This window comes from Microtus oregoni, unplaced genomic scaffold (assembly GCF_018167655.1).
Source record: "Microtus oregoni isolate MIOR12 unplaced genomic scaffold, Mior012 000004F_ref0000308, whole genome shotgun sequence".
Lineage (NCBI taxonomy): Eukaryota > Metazoa > Chordata > Mammalia > Rodentia > Cricetidae > Microtus > Microtus oregoni.
In genome coordinates, this window is record NW_024543063.1 from 11,958,419 (window position 1) to 11,982,140 (window position 23,722).

The 23,722-nt window shown below is 44.0% G+C and overlaps 1 protein-coding gene across 2 annotated transcripts; it reads right to left on the bottom strand.

The window, feature by feature from the left end:
• Positions 1-852: 852 nt before the first annotated feature.
• Positions 853-23,646, bottom strand: Pecr (peroxisomal trans-2-enoyl-CoA reductase). Of its 2 annotated transcripts, XM_041650227.1 has the most exons (8): positions 23,435-23,645; positions 18,285-18,418; positions 17,724-17,889; positions 12,131-12,212; positions 9,495-9,591; positions 7,966-8,076; positions 3,847-3,958; positions 853-1,108 (listed from the first exon to the last, which is right to left on the bottom strand). In XM_041650227.1, exons 1-8 carry the CDS (start codon positions 23,556-23,558, stop codon positions 1,020-1,022), a joined length of 915 nt encoding a protein of 304 aa, XP_041506161.1. In that variant the 5' UTR covers positions 23,559-23,645; the 3' UTR covers positions 853-1,019. The 2 variants fall into 2 exon arrangements, with proteins under 2 accessions (XP_041506161.1, XP_041506162.1); XM_041650228.1 differs by lacking the exons at positions 17,724-17,889; positions 18,285-18,418 and having other exon boundaries at positions 23,435-23,646.
• Positions 23,647-23,722: the final 76 nt, after the last annotated feature.

The following is a 23,722-nucleotide window of genomic DNA, read 5'->3' on the forward strand; positions in this document are numbered from 1 at the left end:
TCTGTTTGTGTGTAGCCTAGCAGACCAGAAGAGGGCACCAGGCCCCATTACAGATGGCTGTGAGCCACCATGTGGTTGCTGGGAATTGAACTCAGGACCTTTGGAAGAGCAGGCAATGCTCTTAACCTCTGAGCCATCTCTCCAGCTCCATATTAAATTCTTACCCGCCCACCCAAGACACCACCATGGAACATGCTGCAGGACACGTGACTCAGTTGGGTACATCCTAGACCTGGAACAATGGGCATTGAAGGTGAGCCTGGCAGCATGATTCCCACTTATACAAGGCTAGGGGAGGTGTAGCTGTATAGGGTGGAACTCACTGCAGTGGAAGATGGCGTTGAACTGAGCCTCCCGCTTTCACCTCCTGAACACTGGGATTACAGGATGCACCCCTAGATCTAGTTTACGGGGTGCTGCGGATCGAACCAGAACTTCATGTAGGCTGTGCAGTTAAGCTTCACCCCAGACAGTTTTACAGGTTACTGTCTGTCAGCTTTGTAGAAATTGAACTGGGCCCTTACATGATTTTTCTTTTGCCAGCTGGCCATAGGTGTTGTCAACAGGGAATGGCAGACACTGTAGGACACTGGTTCTCAACCTGTGGGTTGCCACTGTCAGAAACCATTATTTCTGATGGAGAGATGGCTCAGTGGTTAAGCACATCTAGGGCTCTTCTGGAAGAAGAGTGACTTCAATTCCCAGCACCCACGTCAGGTGGCTTACAACTGTCTGAAATTCCTGCATTGCTCGTAGGATATCTGAGGCCTCTTTGGGCACTGCGCTCTTGTGCACATACCCAACCCCACACCACTTTGACACATAGTTCAAAATAAAATCAAATCGGATAACTGGTTTGTACATGAAGATACGTTTATTTTGGGAGTAGTTTTTGCATAGGTGAAATTGATAATGTTAACATTAGTTTTTTCCCCACAGAAATTATAAGGTCTTGTGATGTACAAAACCTTCTCAAGATGCTAAGGCAAACAGGGACAAGATGGTAGTGCTTCCTTGACTTAGAGCTTGGCCGCCTTCTTCTTAAAAGATTCCTTCATTCTCTTGACCACAGAAAGGTCCCCAACTCCCTCAGGCCAGTTGTCATGATCTGGTCAGTAAGTGGAAAGCGTGTGTCACTAGCAAATCTCTGCAGCCTTTGTCCTAGCTTCAACCCAAGCTTCATGGTTTTGTTTGCTTGCCTGTTTTTTTTTTTTTTTTTTTTTTTTTTTTTTTTTTTTTTAAGCTCATCGAGTCTAGGAAAAAAAATCTATAGGACAAACAGTTCTGCAGGAATCCTTAGATTTGAATGCCAGGCCTGATGGCTCTCTAGCTTTCTCAGTTCGTGTAAAGGGAGTAACTGCCGGCCTTGGGTTATTGGTTAAAAGTGGGCATCTTTGTGTGCTGATACAGCACAAAGCAGATTCAGAGCCATGGAAGGCGTGCTAAGATGAAGCCTTCCCTTCTGATTCTCCGATCAGTGGGGTATGGACAGAGGGAAGCATGTGACTTAGAATGGCAGGCTGCCATACTGCAACCAAGAAAGCCAGCCTTGAGAGACAGATTACCAAACACAGAGGAAGGGGGAGGAAAAGGCGGCTTTGACAAGTCTCACCTGCTTAGTGAGCCAATAACTTCCTTTACTGAACAGTAAACGGTAACAAGCAGTCTAGACCACACCGGACTTGACACCATGTGTCATGTAACTTAATCCCCAACATCCCCAGGAAATACATTCTTGTTTGTTGTTTTGAGGAAAGGTCTCTCTACATAGATCTTGCCGTCCTGGAATTCACTATGTAGACCAGGCTTCAAACTCACAGAGATTTGTCTGCCTCTGCCTCTCCAGTGTTGGGATTAAGGGAATGTGTCACCATGCCTGGCTTCTCTTTCCCTTTCTGAAGAAAAACAGCACCACCCCTAGTAAGCAGCACTGATTCAACTCCACTGTGATCACTATTAAATACCACCTAGACATTTTTGTCTCTGCAGCTAAGGTCCTAATAATCACGGTATTAAGATTGTGGTGGCCACACCTTTAATCCCAGTACTTGGAAAGTAGAGGCAGGTGGGTCTCTCTTCATTCGAGGCCAGCCTGGTATACATAGTGAGTTTCAGCCAGGGCAACATAGTGAGACCCTAGCCTCAAACTGGTAAGTAGCTAAGAGTAACTAAGAATGACCTTGAATTTTTGATCCTCCTGCCTCTACCACCTTGAGTACTGGCATGTACCACCATCTCTGCTTTTATGGGGTTCTGGGAATTCAATCCAGGGTTTGTGTATGCTGCTAATGTCTGCCAACTGAGCAACATCCCTGGACTTTAGCATGTTTTAATTTTTTTATTTATGTTTTATATGTATGTGTCAATGCCTGCATGTATGGTCTGTGTGTGCCTGGTGCCTGTAGAGGCCAGAGGAGGGTATCAGGTCACCCAGAACTGGAGTTAGAGGTGGCTGTGAGCCTCCATGGAGGCTCCTCTGGAAAAGCAGCCAGTGCTGCAGTCACCGAGTCCCTCTCCAGCCTCCTGTGCTCTGTACTCCCTGTGAACTTGTTTTGTCACTTGTAAAACCAGGACGTGGAACTATTTATTTATTTGTTTATTATATATAAAATGTTTTGCCTGCACACCAAAAGAGGGCACCAGATCTCATTACAGATGGTTGTGAACCATTATGTGGTTGCTGGGAATTGAATTCAAGACCCCTGGAAGAACAGCCAGTGCTGTTAACCTTTGAGCATCTCTCTAGCCCCCTGGACTATCTCATTTGTCTGTTTGGTTTGGGGTTTTTTTTATTTTTTTTTATTTAGGGCCTCTCCATATAACCCTGGCTGGCCTGGGAACGCACAGAGATCTGCTAACCTCTGCCTCCTGACTTCTGGAGTTAAAGGTGAGTGCCGCCACACTTGGCCTAGACTATCTGATTTTTATAAGACCCTTCCAAGCCCAAAAGAGATGCAAACACACTCATCCAAATGTGTGATATCGTTATGGAGTTGAATTTATAAAAGTACGTTTTCAAGCCAAGCCTTGTTGCACAGACCTGAATTACCAGCACTTGGGAGGCTGAGGGCAGCCTGGGCTACACAGAGAGATTCTGTCTCAATAAAATAAAATAAATACTGCTTTTATGATTAAAAAGTGATTGAGGGCTGGAAAGATGGCTCAGCAGTTAAGAACATTGAGTGTCCTTCCAGAGGACCCGGGTTCAATGTAAATGAAGACCGTTTGGTCATTTCTCAGGGAATCCCTTATCATTTCAGTTCCCAGCACCCACATGGCAGCTCATAACTGTCTGTAAGTCCCAGGGGGTCTAACACTACACCAATGCACACAAAAAGTGATTGAACACAGAAACTGATCATTTCACCATATATATTTCAAAGAGAAGCCAAAATAGACTTGGACTGTATAGACTCTTCCGTCTATGCAAACCACTTACTGGGGAAGAAAAGGAATTATACCTTTAGACAGCACAGGCAGCTTCTGCCTCCTTCCTATCATTTTGTATTTAGAGATTTGCTTCAGCTGAGAAAATTTTCTTTAAAATCCTATCATAAGTATAAATATTTTGTACTTTTTGATACCCTATAGGAGAAAGCCTCCACCTCTAAAGTAGTGAGTTAAGACAGGGAGCTTGGCCAGGCGGTGTCTTTAATCCCAGCACTTGGGAGGGAGACAGAGGCAGGTGGATCTCAGTGAGTTCGAGGTCAGTCTGGTCTATGAAAAAAGTTTCAGGACAGTCAGAGCTGGTGTACAGAGAAACCCTGTCTTGAAAAACAAGCAAACAAACAAAAGACATGAAGCCCAGGCAGGCGAAGAGCTAATGACTGTCTCCTGGCTGCTTACCTGGTATATCAAAGGAATGAGTGTACAAAGACTGGCCCCCGTCCACATTGACCAGTTGTCCAGTGATGAAGGAAGCTGCAGGGGACAGCAGGAAGCACACTACAGGGGAGACCTGGGGACAGAAAAGGATATGTGCATGCATAAGAGGAAAGGCTGGAGATATTAGGAAAAGGACCAAAGGCTCGTCTCCGTTCCCAACTGACCACATCTCAAACCGCAGGAATGCGCCCTGAAGCCTCACGCATGCGCACCATGACGTGAGAGCCCAGAGGCCGTGCCCCTGCGCAGTCTGAAAACAAGCCAGGTAAAGGCGGCAAGATATGAAGAAGCCTTAGACAGTGGCAGCGTGGCAAGGAGAAGGGGAACGCTGGTTCTCGGCAGTGTCTGACACAACCCTATCTGTCATCAGCGCCGCGTGTTCCTTAAAACAGCGTGGTCCCAGATACAGTGAGTTTGTGCAGCAGGGCTGGCATTCTGATTTGTTCAGTCTGAGGTCCTGTCAGCCTGTCAGGCCCAAGGCACAGCTGTGCAGATCACAGCTTTCCACAGCGGGATTTCTAAGGTTCCCATCGCATCCCCCCAAACACAGTCACTTGCTGAGATTTTAGTGAAATTCCCCTAACCAAACAGAATTCATTTTACTGATGGTAAAAGGAAGCCGAGTCCCACAAAGAATGAAGGCCTGAGCACATCCCTCTCCTGGCTTTCAGACCAAACAAAACAAAAACAACAAACAAAAACAAAAAACTGTATGGGTGGAGCAGACAGCCTAAATTTGATAAAGATAAAAAGAAAGAAAAAGGGGGCTGGAGAGATGGCTCAGAGGTTAAGAGCATTGCCTGCTCTTCCAAAGGTCATGAGTTCAATTCCCAGCAACCACATGGTGGCTCACAACCATCTGTAATGGGGTCTGGGGCTCTCTTCTGGCCTGCAAGCATACATACAGACAGAATATTGTATACATAATAAATAAATAAATAAAATATATATATATATATATATATATTTAAAAAAAAAGAAAGAAAAAGAAATAGACTGGGTGGTGGTGCACACCTTTAATCCCAGCACTCAGGAGGCAGAGGAAGGCGGATCTCTGAGTTGGAGGCCAGCCTGGTCTACAGGGTGAGTTCCAGGACAGTCAGGACTCTACAAAGAAACCCTGTCTTAAAAAACAAACAAACGAACAAACAAACAAAAAGACAAAAGGATAGATGTGTCTGGGTTTGGTGGCATATGCTTTCATCCTAGCACTTGGGAGGCAGTGGCAGGCGGATTTCTGTGAGTTTGGGGCCAACCTGGTCTACCACAGTGATATCCAGTCCAAAGCTACACAAGGAGACCAGATCTCATAAAAAAATTTAAAACGTGTAAAGGCTTTTAAAGAATGCAAACTATATTAGAAGTTGAGCTGCCAACAGTTGAAATATTCTGGTCCAGATACTCATGGGCATGGAGGAAGGGTGAGGGAACATCTTTCTAGTGTTCTAGGTGATGAAATTAAACAGACAAATTAGGAAGCACACACACACAAATACACACACACACACACACACACACACACCAAGTTCTTTAGCTCCACAGAGAAGTACAGTGGCCATCTCAAGAAAAAGAGTATGTGATTAAACTACTGGAACAAGCCAGCCTGGTCTGCAGAGTGAGTTTCGGGACTGGCCTCATAACTAACTGGCCTATGAGTGTGTTCAGTGCAAGTGAGCACACATACACATATACACAGTGCACACAGACACATGTCTACACACAGCGATAATGCATAAAATAAAGTTCAAAAACTTGGGCAGTTTTTTTTTTTTCATTTTAAAGTATCTTTACTGTTTATCCCAGATTCTCAGACACAAGTCTCAGGCAGGAGCTCCGATAGTCTATGACAAACAAGGAAGTGAAGTGACGCTACCCTCAGCACTAATGCTCCAATAGCCATGCTCACATCTTTCCGTGTGATCTGGAAATCTGGCTCAGGACAATGCCTGGCACACGGCAACTGATATGTTTCCATTGTTACTGTATCTTGACACTCTGTCTACACTTGCTGCTTGCCAATGACCTTTCTCTGGAATTGCTCAGATTTGCAATGAACAGATCTGCAATGTGAATGTGGAACCCGGAGATAAGCACACGGCACGGCCTGACAAATAGGAATTTCCCAGCACTTCTTTTTGCAGAGGATCTGGGTTCAGTTCTCAGCGCCAACATCAGGAGGCTCACAACTGCCTGTGACTCCAGTTTCAGGTGCTCTAATGCTCTCTTCTGGCCTCCTTAGGCCCCTGCCCACATATAGTGCACACACAAACAAGCAGGCATCGACACATATACATTAATAAAATAATAAATAAAAAACAGCAACAGTATGTGTGTGTGATGGTGTGTGTGTGCGCATGCGTGCACATGCGTGTATGTGGGTTCGTAAATGTGCGTATGTTCATGAGAGTGAATTCTGTCATGCCCATGCCACGATTCACGTGTGGCGTTCAGAGGACACTCAAAGGGGTCGATTCTTGCCTTCCTCCTTGTTTGAGACAAGGTCTCTTTGTTGTCTTTCCTCTGGGTACACCAGGCTACCCGATTCTCCTGTCTCCATCTCCCATTTTCATTTAGGGGCACTGGGATTTCAGACACACTACACATTCAGCTTTACACAGCTTCTAGGGATTCGAACTTAGGTCCTTAAGCTTGGATGCTACTTTTACCCACTGAACCATCTCCCCGGCACTTGGGCAGTTTTTTGCACGAATGTTTAGATACACTGATCTCAGCATATTAAGTTCCAAAATTGTATTAAATTTATATGTTGTAAGGAAATCTGATTTAAAAAATTTTTAATTGTGCTTGGAGAGATGACTCAGTATTTAAGAAGATGTTTTTGTTCTTGCGAAGAACCTGAGTTGGTTCCCAGCACCCTTGTCAGGTGGCTCACGATGCCCTGTAAACTCCAGCTCTGGAGGATCAAGCGCCCTCTTCTGGCCTCCAAGGGCACTGCACTCGTGTGTGCTGCTGTTTGTGGGGCAGTCAAGGGACCACCTGTGCGAGTTTGGATCAATCTTCACCTGCTGACCCATCTTACTGTACCTACAACTTTGTCATTTGACTTTAATTTTGTTTTTTATTCGTTTTTTTTTTTTTTTTTTGTTTTTCGAGACAGGGTTCTCTGTGGTTTTGGAGCCTGTCCTGGAACTAGCTCTTGTAGACCAGGCTGGTCTCGAACTCACAGAGATCCGCCTACCTCTGCCTCCCAAGTGCTGGGATTAAAGGCGTGCGCCACCACCGCCTTTTGTTCGTTTGTTCGTTTGTTTTTTGAAGATGGGGTTTCACTAGGTAGCCCAGGCTGGCCTGGAATTTGCTATGTGGACCAGGCTGGCCTCATTTTTACAGAGATCTCTCTGTCTGCGTCTGCCTCCTGCATACTTAAAGGATTAAAGGCATGGGCCCAGCAAAAATAACAAAAAAAACCTTTTTAATAAAACTGATTCTCCCACCAAGAAATATGACATGTATTTATTTATTTAAAATATGTATTGTTAGTCTCTCTCTGTGTGTGTGTGAGTGTGTGTGTGAGTGTGTGCATGAGTGAAGGTGCCTGCCTGCAGAGGCCAGAGGTCCTGGATTCTCATACAGGCAACTGACAGCCATCTGATGTAGCTGCTGGGAATTGAACTCAGGTCCTCTGGAAGATCAGTTCCTGTTCTTAACTGCTGAGCCATCTCTTTAGCCCCACATCCTTTATTTATCCTGTTTTTTTTTTCATTCTTCAGTAAGAACCTTCTCGCCCTTTCCCACCATCATTAGAGCTAAGCTTACTTCTGGGTCACCGGAAAAAGCTATTGGTTTTTACATACTTAAACTTCGTGAATCTGTGATTATCTGGCTTGCTTAAAGCTGCCTGTACCAACACTGCAGGCGATAAAGTAATGTGGCCGCAGAGTAGCAAGAAATAGGAAAACCTGTCGTCTTTACCTTCGCCACCGCTGTGCCGGAGGAAATTCTGCCGTCAGCAGTGAGAACAACTAAGTAGGTTATTTCCCAGAGCCCAAAGCACAGGAGAAACGGTTCCAAATGTCACACATTTCTCAAGTCGTTCTCATCAGTGCCAGACATATACATCACCTCCTCGGGGATTCCGATGCGCTTAGCTGGGATGTGGTTAAAGGCCATTTCAAACATGCTTTGTCCCAATTCACCGTAGTTGTCAACAGCAGTCTGGGAATAAATGGTTCCCTGTATTAGGAAAAAAAATCAGGAAGGAGATGAAACGGAGAAAATGAAGTTGTCAGTCACCAAGGGCTGGGGATGGACTCAGAGGTAGAGCACTTGCCTGGCATGCCTGAGGCTTTGGGCTCCTCCCTAAGGCTCAAACAACAGCAACAAGCAGGTGTTGGGAATACACTGACCAACAACCAAATGTCAACAGAAAAGATAAGCAATTTTTTTTAAAAAAAAATTATTTATTATGTATACAGTGATCTGCCTGCATACCATTAGAGGGCACCAGATCTCATTACAGATGGTTGGGAACCACCATGTGTGTGCTGAGAACTGAACCCAGGTCCTCTGGAAGAGCAGCCAGTGCTCTTAACCTCTGAGCCATCTCTCCAGCCCTAAGAGAAATGTTTCTAAGTCAACTTTTCTTAAAACTGTCAAAGGGGGTCCAGCCAACCGCTATCTACAAGCAGAGCATTTAACTGGCCACTTGGGAGGCCTTCTTCCCTTAATAATCAGCTAAGTCTTGGACTTTTTTGTGAAAGACTTGGTTTCTGAAGAACATGTTTATGCAAGTAGTTTTCAGTGGGGCACCTTGGCAGGAACAAAGGACCTAGGGCTTCTAGTTCATCTTCCTGTGAGTACGCCTGCTTTACCAGGGAAGAGGTGCAAATACAGGATTTTCTCAGTTTCTAAATTTAAAGTAAAATTTAAAAAAAAACACACACACCAGAATCCAAGATTTATGTATGTATCTTAGAAAGCTAATTTAAATTGGTGCCTGTCCCAGAACTAGCTCTTGTAGACCAGGCTGGCCTCGAACTCACAGAGATCTACCTGCCTCTGCCTCCCGAGTGCTGGGATTAAAGGCGTGCGCCACCACCGCCCAGCTGAGTGTGTGTATGAATTACAAGAACGTGCATGTGCATATGGAGGTCAAAGGTCGACATCCAATTTCCTCCTTAATCTTGAACTCAGCGCTCACTGAGGCATTGCTGTTCATCACTGATGGAAGTCAGCACAGGAACTAAACAGGGCAGGGTCCCAGAGGCAGGATGCAGAGGCCATGGAGGGGTGCTGCTTACCGGCTTACTTCCCCTGGCTTGCTCAGCCCACCTTCTTATAGAACCCAGGACCAGCAGCCCACGATGGCACCACCCACCATGGGCCGGGCCCCCTCCATTGATCATTAAATGAGAAAATGCCTTACAGCTGGATCTCAGCTGAGACTCCTTTCTCTGACGGCTCTAGCTTGTGTCAAGGTGGCACACAACAACAGCCAGGACACCTATGTCCAAAGTCATCTTTTATAGTATATTTACATAGTTGTTAGTATGTACTGCCTATCTTGTCACTGATAACACAGCTATCCACAACACACAAAGAACCAGAGAAGCCCAGTTTGCCAACAGACTTCGCCTGTAACAGGTACCTACAGGAGCAACACAGTTGATCCTTACTCCACTTTTGGCCCATGCCAGAGCCATGGATTTGGTGAGGTTATAAACACCTTCCCTTGCAGCTCCGGAGTGCCTTTAAAGACAAGTATTAACATCAGTTTCTGCTGAACATTTTTCTCATAAACTAACTTGATAAGCATATTTAATGATGTGGGATTCCCCTCTGTATGCAGTGAATACCATTGGTTAATAAAGAAGCTCTTTTGGGCCTGTGCAGGGCAGAATAGAGCCAGGCAGGGAAAACTAAACTGAATGCTGGAAGAAAGAAGGCAGAGTCAGGGAGAAGCCATGTAGAAGCTGCCGGGGACAGACATGCGGGAGCCTTGCTGCCAAGCCACAGCCATGTGACAATACACAAATTAACGGAAATCGGTTAACCAAAAAATATAAGAGCTAGCTAGCAATATGCTTAAGTGGTTGGCCAAGCAGTGATTTAAATAATATAGTTTCTGTGTAATTATTTCAGGAGTCTGGGCAGCTGGGAACGAACAAGCGACCTCCCCCAACAATTTAATATATCTGAAAGATACTTTATTTCTCTCTCTCTCTCTTTTAAATATTTATTTACTTATTTATTATGTATACAATATTCTGTCTGTGTGTATGCCTGCGGGCCAGAGGAGGGCACTAGACCCTATTACAGATGGTTGTGAGCCACCATGTGGCTGCTGGGAATTGAACTCAGGACCTTTGGAAGAGCAGGCAATGCTCTTAACCTCTGAGCCATCTCTCCAGCCCCTATTTCTCTCTCTTTTTTTGTCTCTCTCCCACTTATATATATCTCATTGGGTAAAGAATTTGGGTTGTGGCTGAAGGGATGGCTCAGCAGCCAAGAGCTAATAACTTTGCTTGTCAACTTGTTTGGATTACTGAGCATTTAGGGATTAGTAAGGCATAATCTTGAGTGTGTCTGAAGATGTTTTCTGAGATAATTCACTGGGATTCACTATGGGGAGGCGAGAGGGAAGAACCACCCTGAATGTGGGCAGGACCATCCCAAGAGGCAAGAATACCAACGGATAAAAGTAGAGTAGCAGCATCCTCCTTTCTCTGCTTCCTTGCTCACTATGATGAATGGAACGCTCTGAAACCATGAGTCAAAGCAAACCCTTACTCCAAGATGCTATCTCTGCCAGGTATATTAGAGAAACAGAGAGTGACCCATACTCTATACAACTGAAGGAGTCCTAAATAATACAGGAAGTAAGTGCGTTATTAAAATTTCCATAGAGGGGGCTGGAGAGATGGCTCAGAGGTTAAGAGCATCACATGCTCTTCCAAAGGTCCTGAGTTCAATTCCCAGCAACCACATGGTGGCTCATAACCATCTGTAACGAGGTCTGGTGCCCTCTTCTGGCCTGCAGGCATACACACAGACAGAATATTGTATACATAATAAATAAATAAATAAATATAAAAAAAATAAAATTTCCATAGAGGAAGTCAACTTGTTATTTGGACAGAGGCTAGTTAGAAATACAACCCCTCAGAATTTGGAGGACGATGACTCTGAGTTTCTGTTATGAGTTACAATTTAGTAGTTCTAAAATCAAACAGGCAGGGCTGGAGAGATGGCTCAGAGGTTAAGAGCACTGACTGTTCTTCCAGAGGTCCTGAGTTCAATTCCCAGCAACCACATGGTGGTTTACAACCATCTGTAATGAGATCTGGTGCCCTCTTCTGGTCTGTAGGCACACATGCAGACAGAACACTGTATACATAATAAATAAATAAATCTTTAAAAAGAAATCAAACAGGCATATTCATGGTGCTCACATCTAAATTAATCCAGATCAATTTAATTTTCACAATTTAACAAAGAAGCTATTTCCCACAGTGACAGCTAGTCTTGTAACATTTAGTTGCCAGGAAAGACACAGGACCTCCAGGTAATATGAATTTCAGGCACATAAAGAACATGTATACCTCCACAAAACCTCAGGCTTACCCCCAGCAGCACACTGCCTCAACAAGGTCACACCCCCAGTTCTTCCCAAATGGTTCCACCAACTGGAGAACCAAGCAGGCAAACATAAACCTATGGGAGTCATTCTCATTCAAACCAGCACACAGAGCCACCTTACTCCGTATGTGCATCCTTAGTAACCAGGGGAAAGACAGGTAGGTAGAGTGCTTGCCGCTTGAGGGCACGTGTTTGAGGGCACGAGTTTGGACCCTCCCACTCACATAAAAGTCAGGCATGGCAGTGTATACTTGCAATTCCAGGAAGGGGGAGGGGGAGACAGAGACAGGAGGGTCCCAGAGACTCGCTGGCCAGCCATTCTAGCTGAATCAGAAAGCTGTAGGTTCAAAAATAAGGTGGAGAGGGACTGGGGAAGATGCCTGATGCTGACCTCCAAGAACACACTTCTTTTTTAAGGTTCAAATAAAAGGAAATGGGAGATGAATATGATCAAAATATATTGTATGACCATTTCTATGAATTAATAGTAACATTACTTTAAAAGTTTGGGTTGCAACTAATTAGAGGGGTAAAACCATTGATTTAAGACATTTCCTATTACTGCCCTTCATTCAGAGAACAAAATCTAAAGACATAGAGAAAAAAATATATATATATATATATATATATATATATATAAAATACTTACGAGGCTGCTGGGAACCCATTGCTAATAAGGACGATGATATTGACAATAGATCCTCCATGGTCTTTCATCCAGGAATTGTAAACTGCACAACACAGACAAACGACAATCCTATTAAACAGTGTCCTGTTTATTATTTCTTTGTTTATTATACCCTGCTCTAGCATACATTTGACGTCTTCTTTTCTTTTCTCTATGTAGCCCTTGCTGTCCTGGAACTCACTCTGTAGACGAGGTTGGCCTCGAATGCACAGAGATCCGCCTGCCTCTACCTCCCAAGTGTTGGGATTAAAGGTGTGTGCCACCACTGCCAGACACGATGTCTTCTATTCTAATTTAGTTTTTGTTGTTGAGACAAGGTCTTGTGTAGCCCAGGATGACCTCCAGTTGCTATATAGTAAGAAACTAATTTAATAAACTATTAGGTAAAGCTGAAAAATGTTAAGGAAAGATACAAAATGAACTTGAGAAAATTCTCCAATAAACTAACCATCTAGATGAAAATTATTGGAGCATCGATTTATTCAAAATGGCAATAGCCATAAATTTTACTTAGCATAACCTGAATTTAAAAAGATTTTTGTTTTTTTAGGTGGGCAGTTTAAAATGGGATATATGATCATGAACAGACCAGAAAAGTCTGGGACTGAAAACGGTAACTGTCAAGTCAGTTATTAAAAGCTACACAGAGCTTCTGGAGTTTACCATGAAAACGACGGTAAGCCTGTCTAAGCTGTTCTAAAGAGACGACCTCTGGGTAGATACCACGGCACAGCTCTGATGGCAGCCTGACACCCCAAACTCGGATACTTTCCCAAGCTCAGACGTGGGCTTTTCTTCAAAGTATTTGAAATAACAAAGACACCATAGAGAACAAATGGAGAAAGAAGAAAATGTTCAAGAACGCCAGGAACAACACAGAATGGTCACAAGCATCCCTCAGTGTGAGGAGACGCTGTATTGTGAAGTCACGTGATCTGGACAAACAAGAAAGTGTCGGATTTTCAGAGCCTGATTAAAGAACAGACGTGAAGTGGGCTCAGCTCCTTTTTTTTTTTTCCTTCCAGTGTTCTCTTGTGGTGAAATAAAAATAACATTAAGTTTGCCACCCTAGCCACTTTCTGTTAGTACAGTCACATCCCGGTGCCACTGTCACCGGCATCCAGAATGCCGTTCCTCTAGCAAAACACAGACTATGCCATTAAACAGACATTTTCCATTTCCTTGGTTCCATTCCTGGCAGCTACCACTTTATTTTCAGGATGAAGAATTCCTTTACAAAGCTAAGCAACTGGAGCACGAGTTTCACCCCAGCACTCAAGAGGCAGAAGCAGATCTCCGTGAGCTCAAGGCCAGCCTGGTCTACAGCACAAGTTCCAGGACAGCCAAGGCAATACAGAGAAATGCTGTCATTAAAAAAAAAAAAACAAAACACTTCATTGGGGCTGGAGAGATGGCTCAGATGTTAAGAGCACTGACTGCTCTTCCAGAGGTCCTGAGTTCAATTCCCAGCAACCACATGGTGGCTCACAACCATCTTGTACTGAGATCTGGTGCCCTCCTCTGGCGTGCGGGCAAACATGGAGGCAGAATGTTGTATACATAATAAATAAATAAATCTTTAAAAAAATTAGTATGATGGTTAAAAAACCCACTGAATTATTTTTAGTTGTTTACTTTCAAGATAAGAACAAGACAACATAAAAACTCTCTTTTCACTGTGGAAAAAGAAGAGGCAAACATGGCATGGGGAAAAAACAAGAAATAACTTGGTAATTTTGGCTTTGAACTGAGACAGTAACATAAATGCCTATTTTTTAAAAAATCATTGTATCATCAAACATACTAAATATATACCGAAAAAGGAATGCCATAATGAACCCTAGGTCTTAGCTGCCATGATCCATCATGATCAAGCTAGAGCCAGTTTTTTTTTAATATTTATTTATTTACTTACTTATTATGTATACAATATTCTGTCTGTATGTATGCCTGCATGCCAGAAGAGGGCACCAGACCTCATTACAGATGTTTGTGAGCCACCATGTGGTTGCTGGGAACTGAACTCAGGACCTTTGGAAGAGCAGGCGATGCTCTTAACCACTGAGCCATCTCTCCAGCCCTGCCAGAGCTAGTTTTGTCTGCATCCTTAATCATTTGGCCATCTCTTGGATAATTCTAGAAGCTATTACAAGGCATATTATCATTTCATCTATAAGTAAATATTTCTGTATCTCTAAACACAGGAAAAGTATAACCACCATGCCATTAATAGGCTTAATTAATAACCCCTAAATATCACCAAGTGATAGTCACATTTCCCTTAGTGTGTAATAAGTTTACAGTATTTTTGTAGGCGTTAGCGGCAAGTAAGACCCACATTGCATCAGTTCCAACTTCCTTCTCATCGATTTAGAGTTGCCCTTCAGCTCTTCCCAACCAGGCGCAGTTTACGTGTTAGAGGAGATGGACCGTCTGGCCTTTATTCACAGGCTGAACTGTGCCAGCTTGCATTTTTTTTTTAATTTATTATGTATACATATTCTGTCTGCGTGTATGCCTGCAGGCCAGAAGAGGGCACCAGACATCATTACAGATGGTTGTAAGCCACCATGTGGTTGCTGGGAATTGAACTCAGGACCTTTGGAAGAGCAGGCAATGCTCTTAACCACTGAGCCATCTCTCCAGCCCGCCAGCTTGCATTCTATGGTGCCTTTCAACCTGTGTTCCCTCTTCTGTGTCACCTACAAGATGGCAGACTTAGGCTTTGATGCACACACCTTTATGTGTGTATCTCTGTGTGTGCACGTGCATGCACACAGGTGCACGCACCAAAGAGAATGCCTCATAGGTGAGAAACACTGTTTAGTCCCTGAGGGGCATATCTAATTGTCTTCTTTCTTTTGTGATATGACAATATGCTATTAATAGCTGTTGTCTTAACCCAGTTATTCATTAGGGAGTTGAAAATGAAGATTTCCTTTCTTTATTAGCATGATCCATTTCTCTGCTGTACAGTGTGTATATGAAAAGCAGAAAACAGGCACAGGTTGGCCGATGGCCTAGGGGGAAAAAACACTGAGTTTGATCCCAGGAAGCCACAGTGAAAGGAGAGAAGCCATTCCCAAAAGTTGTCCTTTGACCTTCACATGCATGCAATTGCATGAGTGTGTTTGTAAACACACATCACACACACACACAATACATACGCAGAGTGAGAGAGAAATTGCAATTAAAATTTAAAAAAAAAGAAAAAATTCCTTCCCTTTTTCAGCCCTGGAAAGAAATGACTTGACATCCTAACAACCTTCAAAAAGCGGCTTTTGCGAGGCTAGAGAGACGGCTCAGCAGTAAAGAGCACCACCGGCTGCTCTTCCAGGGCCATGGTGGCTCACAGCCCTCTGTAAAGGGATCTGATGTCCTCTTCTCTCATGTCGACAGAGCACTCACACACAAAATAATTTTTTTATAAGTGGCTATGACTTCCTCAGAATAAGTCTGAATTCATGGATTTAAAAATACTGATTTATCTCAATGCAAAGCACAATTTTCCCAGTAAGGCTCAAAATATACCATTTTTGGCCAACAAAAGCCTATTGAGGATTATTGTTGGAACCAGCGTGTTGACACAAGTCTGGATCTCTGCACCTGTGAAGCTAAGGTGGGGTGGGGTAGGGGGTGAGGGGGGTGGGAGGGGTGTCAGGAGGTCAAGGCCAACCTTGGCTACAAGGCAGGTTCCAGGTCTCCAGGTCAGCCTGGATTACATGGAAAGTATCTATGGAATCCTTTTGCATACTCCAGAGTTCTCTCTATTTTTTTTTTTTTTTGATTTTTTGAGACAGGGTTTCTTTGGAGTCTGTCCTGGAACTAGCTCTTATATACCAGGCTGGCCTCGATCTCACAGAGATCTGCCTGCCTCTGCCTCCCGAGTGCTGGAATTAAAGGCATGCACCACCGCCGCCTGGCTGAGTTCTCTAATTTTTGAAGTGATAAACTAATCTAGGCTTCTTGTGCACATTTCCTTCCCCACATTGAGAATAACAAATCTCTTCGCAAAGCCTCAATTCCATTCAGAGACCACAGGGCCCTTGAAGGAGCCCTCAGTGGGTTAGTGTTTTATTTTTGTAGTGGACAGTCAGAAATATATATTTCAATAAAAACTCTGTCATGACCACACACTCACACTTCCAGTTTAGTCCAGTCATAAAGGAGATCCACTTGGGGTGATCTTCCCACACCCATTCATTCTTTCTCTTGTGCCAAAAGTCCCAGTTCTCAGTTTTACTATCACAATTTATTTCTTTTCTTTAGCACACACACCAGGCCAGGACAGCCTCAGAAGGGACCAACACCTCTATAAAAAATACAGACACCAACAGCAGCTTCAGATCTCTTTGAGCCTTTTCTCCTCTCTTATAAAGTACACCCCACTAGGACTATTCAGTAAATGCACTGTGTTACAGTCATTCGAGAGGGTTCCCTTCTCTTTGTTAGGCCACCAAGTGAACAAATATATCCGTTTAATTTTACGTGGGATTTGTTGTTGTTTTGTTAGAGACAGGGTTTCTCTGTGTAGCCCTGGCTGTCCCAGAACTCACTCTGTAGATCAGGCTGACCTGAAACTCATAGAGATCCTCCTGCCTCTGCCTCCCGAGTCTGGGATTAAAGGCATGTGCCACCACAGCCCAGCTGTGCATGTGATTTTAAGGATTGTCTTTTGTACAGTTTCATATGGACAATTATCTAACATATTCACAGAATCTCAAATTAGTGATGAAGTGTAGTGAGAAGCAGGGAATAACAAAACAGCCTTCAGTGCAGCACTGTAGGCATCAGGCGGTGGAAGTACACATTCCCAAAAGTGAGGCCATCCCCCCCCCCCCAAAAAAAAACTTTTTAACTAAATCACCATAACAAGGGGAATCCCGGATTTGGGGGCATTCTACACGTTAATTTTAGGCAGTCCTAACATTAATCTTTTAAAAAAGAAATAGCATTAATTTTTAGAAAATTAAAGAACATGGATCTTTGAAAAAGATTCATATCAAACCAAGGAGACACATGCTGGAGAGGTAGATGGCTCATTGGGTAAGCACTGGCCAGTCTTCAGAAGATCCAGGCTCTGTTCCCAGCACCCACACTGTGTGACTTATAGCTGAAGGAGACATGGGCTGGAAAGATGGCTCAGTGGGGAAGCACTGGCCGGTCTTGCAGAGGATCCAGGCTCTGTTCCCAGCACCCACACTGTGTGACTCATAGCTACCTCTAAGTGCAGTCGCAGGGGATCTGATGCCTGTCCTGGCCCCTTGGGGCAACTTTGCATGCACGCTGCACATGCATACACTCAGCCAAACATACATGCTACTAAAATAAAAACAAATCTCTGAAGAGACACAGACCACAAATATAAGATAGGAATATCACAAATATAAATATAAGGAATTTTGATAAGGTACCAGATCGATCACAAATGGGTCAAGTGTTACTGACACGCGCCTTCTGTGTCCCTAACACCGCCTCTTCCAGCATCCCTGGGACTGCTCACTAAAGACACATTTTGTTGTTGTTGCTGTTTTGTGGCTGTCAAGACACTCGCCTGCTTTACACATGTAGAAAGTGCCTGTCAGGTTGGTTTCAATCACAGCTTGCCATCCCTTTGCACTGATGTCTTCAATAGGAGATAGGAACTGGCCTCCTCCGTTGTTTACCAAGAAGTTGATCTTACCATGCTTAGCTAAGGTAGATCTGACCAAATTGTTCACCTGAAGAGACAGTGAAAGCACAAGTTTAATAGCTAACCTGCTATGTGACCCAGTCGCTTATTTTAGAAATATAAAGCAATTAGTAGACTCTAACAATGCATGCTAATTCTAAATACTACAACCCAAACACATAAAGCCACCAAAAAATAAACCCCTAATCCCAGTGTGAACTTACCACTCTACAATACTCATAAGTCACAAGCCAACATTCCAAGTTTAATAGCAAGATAGACCAAAGAGTCACCAAGATACTCCTACACACAAGCCTCAGTAGTATTAATTTCTAATACTACTGCCTTCTTGTGGTCCTCATCACCTTTAAGTACAGCTGGGGTTAGGACTAACTTCTGCAAAGAGCAACGAGTAACTGTGCTGTGCAGCCATCTTTACTTTACCTCTTCCTCGTTCCTGATGTTGCACTGTATGGCAGTGACCTGAGCGCGGCTGGAGGGAGGCAGGGACTTTCTTAGCTCATCTGCAGCAGCGTTTAATCTGTCCAGCTTCCGGGAAGCAATGACCACATTACACCCTAAGGAGAAAGCAGCCAGAGAGGAAGGAAATAAGCTTCCCAGAGCTGCCCAAATTAAAGGGCTAGAGGGATATCTCAGTGGTTAAGAGCACTTGCTACTCTTCCAGAAGACCCAGGTTCGATTCCCAGCATCCACATGGCAGTTCATAAATGGTTGTAATTCTGGTTCCATGGGATCTGATTCCCTCTTCTGGTCTCCACAAGCACTGGGCACATACACGATAAACAGACAGATATATAGGCAAAACACACTTACACATAAAAAAAATAAATAAAAAGCTGTCCGTAGCACATGCCTTTAATCCCAGTACTTGAGAGGCAGAGGCAGGTGGATCTTTGCGAGTTTGAGGCTAGCCTGGTCTACAGAGTGAGTTCCAGCATATCTGGGGCTACACAGAGAAACCCCACCTGGGGAGAGGGTATGGAGCTATCCACTATTTTGTGTATTCCTGTAAAAGACGGTGGGGTGGAAGAGGAATCAGAATGGGTTTTGGTAAGATGTAACAACAGGAACTGAATTTACCCTCTAGCCTGAAATGACTGAGAAGCTAGATGATAACCTACACACACACACACACACACACACACACACACACACACGAGAATAAACACAGGAAACAATGATTTTGAAATACTGAATATCAAGTGTCATAGAACTAAAAATGAGCAGCCACCTCTGAGAGAGAGCAGTGTAAGAGAGACCTGTGAATAAAGCATATTACTGTAAGACCAGGAGTTAGGCAGACTCCATGGTAGACAGACAGACAAATAAGAGGACCATGGTGAGGCAATAAAGGTAGTGAACTTTGGCTGGCTTCTTCCTCACCCTCCTGACTTGAGACTAAAGCCTGGCAGTTTAAAACAAAGGCCTTGTGGGCCTTTTCTCCTGCCATCAGGCCCCCACTGATGGATTGGGTCATCGGGTTTACACCAGAGTCAGGGCATGCTACTCAACAGTTAGGGCCAATCAATCATCCTATCTTTTTTCAGACTGACCCAACTCTACTTTAGGGGAGAAAAAATTCTTCAGAGATTTAAAGAACTCTAGCCCTCAAGAAGAGACTGGAACATTTGGCTTCCTGAGTTCCCTCTCGGCTCTGCCGAGCCGTTTTCTCTGTGTTTGCTGCATGTGGTAGGCGAGATGTCTCTGCTGCTATCGGCCACACTTGAGATTTTCCTGCCTTTAAAATTTTTTAGTTGGTAGAGAGAACTAACCCAGTCAAGACCCCCAGACTGTGCATATCATTACCGTCTGAAGAGAGAGCTTCCAGACTGCAGCACAGAATAGATCCATTCTCAGCCCCGAAGTCCCTGGGAGTGGTAAAAGTGACGCTGGGATTCCCAGGAGGCTAGGCAGCTGGCCACACGGGTTATAGGGAGACCAAAGGTGACGAGATTTTACAGTCCTGGTTGAATCTCGTCCAGGTCAGTGCGATCAGTGCATGGGAGGGCAGAAGCAGGCTGGGGAAAGGACTCTTTGAAATGAGCCAGGGAGGGAATCCAGGGAAGGATTTTTTTGCTGACCACTAAAAAAAAAATCTTTCACTGGGTGAAAAGTGTAACTTTGGCAGTGAAGCAACACTAGCCAAGAGAGACTGCCAGGATCAACTCGTAATTTTAGAATACTCTTTGGAAGTATTAAACTATTTCTAAGTAACCAAGCTGCATGCCAATGAGGGGCAAAGGTGGGGAAGGGAAGCTCAAAAACATTTATAAGACTATAAAAATAGCCAGCAGCAATAAGGCTCAAATCGGTCAGTATCCAGCAAACCCATAAAGAGAGATGTCAGGGGCTGGAGAGATGGCTCAGTGGTTAAGAGCACTGCCTGCTCTTCCAAAGGTCCTGAGTTCAATTCCCAGCAACCACATGGTGGCTCACAACCATCTGTAATGAGGTCTGGTGTCCTCTTCTGGCCTGCAGACATACACACAGACAGAATATTGTATACATAATAAATAAATAAATATTTATAAAAAAAAAAGAGAGATGTCAACTAATAGAAACCACTCCAGAAACGACACTGATGATATGCCTAAAGAAACCACCGATGGGGCTATAGAGACGATATTTCAAGGGCTAAGAGCACTTGCAGCTCTTTTAAAGGACCCAAGTTCAGTTCCCCAGCACCTATGTTGGGTGGTACATAACCACTCAAAACCTTAGCTTCAAGGGATACGATGCCCTTTTTTGGCCTCGTAAGAGCACCTGTACTCACAGGCGCGTGCACACACACACACACACACACACACACGTACATAGTTTAAAATAAAAATAAATTTTTTTAAAAAACTAATGATGAAGAGAGAAATCTTCAAAACAGAGGAAAACAATGCATGACACCCAGAGTAACAATAAGAACAAAGGCTGAGAGCTTTTTTTCCAGAACAGAGCAAGGCAGAAGACAGTGGAATAAGCAAAGTGCTAAGACAACAAAAATACAAATAACAAACAGAGACATCCTTTCGGGATCGACAGCAAAAGCCACACACATCAAATGAGAAGACATCATCAGAGCAGTCCCTCATTGAAAAAAAAAAAAAAACCAACCAGTCAGTCCAAAGATGTCCTTCAAGTAGAAGGACAATGGCACATTAAGCTGTAAGTCTAGGACGGATCCAATCAGGAACTCCCTGCAACTGTGGCTGCCCCACAGAGACCTGCACAAGACTGAGCCCATCAACATTGTATCAGGGTTGGAAGAAGTGCTCATGAGGCCTTACCCCTTCCTGGTGTACTATGGCAAGTCAATGGTGGCTGAGGGAGGCGGAGCAATTTTCTTCAGTGGTGTAGCCACCGGTAAGTTGCCCATATGTTAATAAAAAGCCCCCAACCCATGCTCATCAAGCAATAACAATTAAACTCAATAGGTCTCACACACACACACACATACACACACACACATCAAAGTAGGGGGTAAATCTATTTCAAAGACAAGGCTTTCAGGAGAGGGGGGAGATGAGAGAGAACAATGGGGGTTAGAAATGACTAAAATTCATTACTTACCTGAACAAACTTATCAAAGACTACACCAATCAGAAGAACTGGAAATGGTAATTTTGTGAATATACACACTTTCTTTCCATTCAGATTGACTTAAAGGGTCATGGGAAGGCCAAAAATTAACAATATATTGTGGGATTTAAATATATTTGTAGAGGAGAGATGGCTCAGTGGTTAAGAGCATTGCCTGCTCTTCCAAAGGTCCTGAGTTCAATTCCCAGTAACCACATGGTGGCTCACAACCATCTGTAATGAGGTCTGGTGCCCTCTTCTGGCCTGCAGACATACACACAGACAGAATATTGTATACATAATAAATTATATATATATATATATATATATATATATATATATATATATGTAGAAATCAGCTAGGCAGTGGTGGCTTAATTCCAGTACTCTGGGAGGCAGAGGCAGGAAGGTTTCTGAATTCAAGACCAGCCTGGTCTACTGAGTGAGTTCCAGGACAGCCAGGACTACACAGAGAAACCCTATCTTGAAAACACAAAACAAAACAAAACAAAACAAAATACATATAATGAGCACCAGCCTACTTTCTTGAGACAGGGTCTCTCGTGATTAGTGACTAGTTATTTCTCCCCTTCCAAGTACTAACTGGGCAAGGCCCTTGCTTAGCTTCCAAGGTCAGGCACATCAGGCTGGTATGGCTCTAGAGATGGCTAGACTCTCTTCAGGTCTTTCAGTAACTGATTCCCACCCATCTGTTCTTCAGTTCAGACACAGATGGTACAGAATTTAGCTGTGCTGTTTCCTCATCTTACAGCGATAAATTCTGTGACCTTTTGCAAAAGTGAATGATTAAACCATGTTGGCCAATGTGATGAAAGCAAAACAAACAAAGAAGTGGAAACTGGGAACAATGGAGGTGACTTCAGAACAAAAGCCAAGGGGGTTAGCAGATGTGGGCATGCTAACACCTTTGAGAGACATGCAGCCAGAAGACACTGGTGGATGCAACTTGTCAGCATAAACAGGGAGAATGGTTAAACTCAAGGCTGAACATGTTTAAGAAAAAATGACAACCAACCAGCTTCACACTAAAGCAATTCTTGGGACCATTCCTTTTCTTTTTTCTCCTTTTGAGACAGGGTCTCACTATGTAGCCTCAGCTGGTCCGAAACTCATGGATATCCTCTGCTTCTTTCTGGAGGGCTGAGATTAAAGGAGTCACTCACTACAGCTGGTCTTATGCATTTAATTGACAAATAATTGTACGCTTATAAGTACATTTTTGATGTTTTGGTATTTATATACTATACAGTGATTAAAATCAGACTAATTAACACATCTCCTTCCATACTTACAATTTCTTTGTGTTAAGGATATGTAAAAGTCTATTCTTAAACCAATCCTGGTGTTGAAGGCCTGCAATTCCAGCTACTCAGGAGTCTGAGGCAGGAGGTCAAAGTTCAAGAGCTGCCTTGGCTACAGAATGAGCTCAAGGCCAGACAAAAAATTAAAAAAAAGAGTTCTGGGGATGTGTCTCGGTGCTAGAACGAGCTGAACAAGAACCAAGCTCTGGGTGCAATTCTCAGCACTAAATCCAAAAGACCCAAAACTAAAACCCCTACAATCCCAAACCCAGAAAAAAGTCTTTTAGTAATTTTGAAACATAAAACACATTGATTTTTACGACATGTATTTATTGTGTGTGTGTGTGTGTGTGTGTGTCTGGAATTAGGAATCATTCTGAATGCATTACCTTTACAAAGACACAATTCCACAGCACGTTCTCACAGGTCTGGTTATTTCCTACTTCGGGCGCAGTAATCTTTGGTTCTAAGGTCCTTTATTTCACACTTCGTGCCTCATCTACCAACATTTCCGGCTCTTGGGAAGAACGCCTCCCTTTCATCAAGCGCTGCAACTCTTAGCTTAACAACCTCTCTCCTGCCCCAACAGCGCCCACTTCTGTTTCTGAACCCAGTTTACCCGAGCTAGACCCCGGTGGACCCTAGCTCTGGGTGCCCAGCTCCAGAGACCTGCTCACGTACCCAGGTGCAGGAGCTCCCGGGAGATGGCTTTTCCGATGCCCGTGGCCCCGCCGGTAACCACGGCCACTTGGTTCTGCAGCAGCCCGGCCGCTAGGCAGCTCTGACCCTTAATCCAAGACCCCATTGCGGCAGAACGTCTGTCACAGCGTTCCGCAGACAGACAGACCTTTGGCTCCCTAACGGGAGCAGGGCACTAGGGCTCCGCGCCCACGTGACTGAACAGACCCTGCCTCTGTATCCGCGTGGTCCCGCCCAGGCTCCGCCTTCGCGACGCACTCGGCGTCCTCC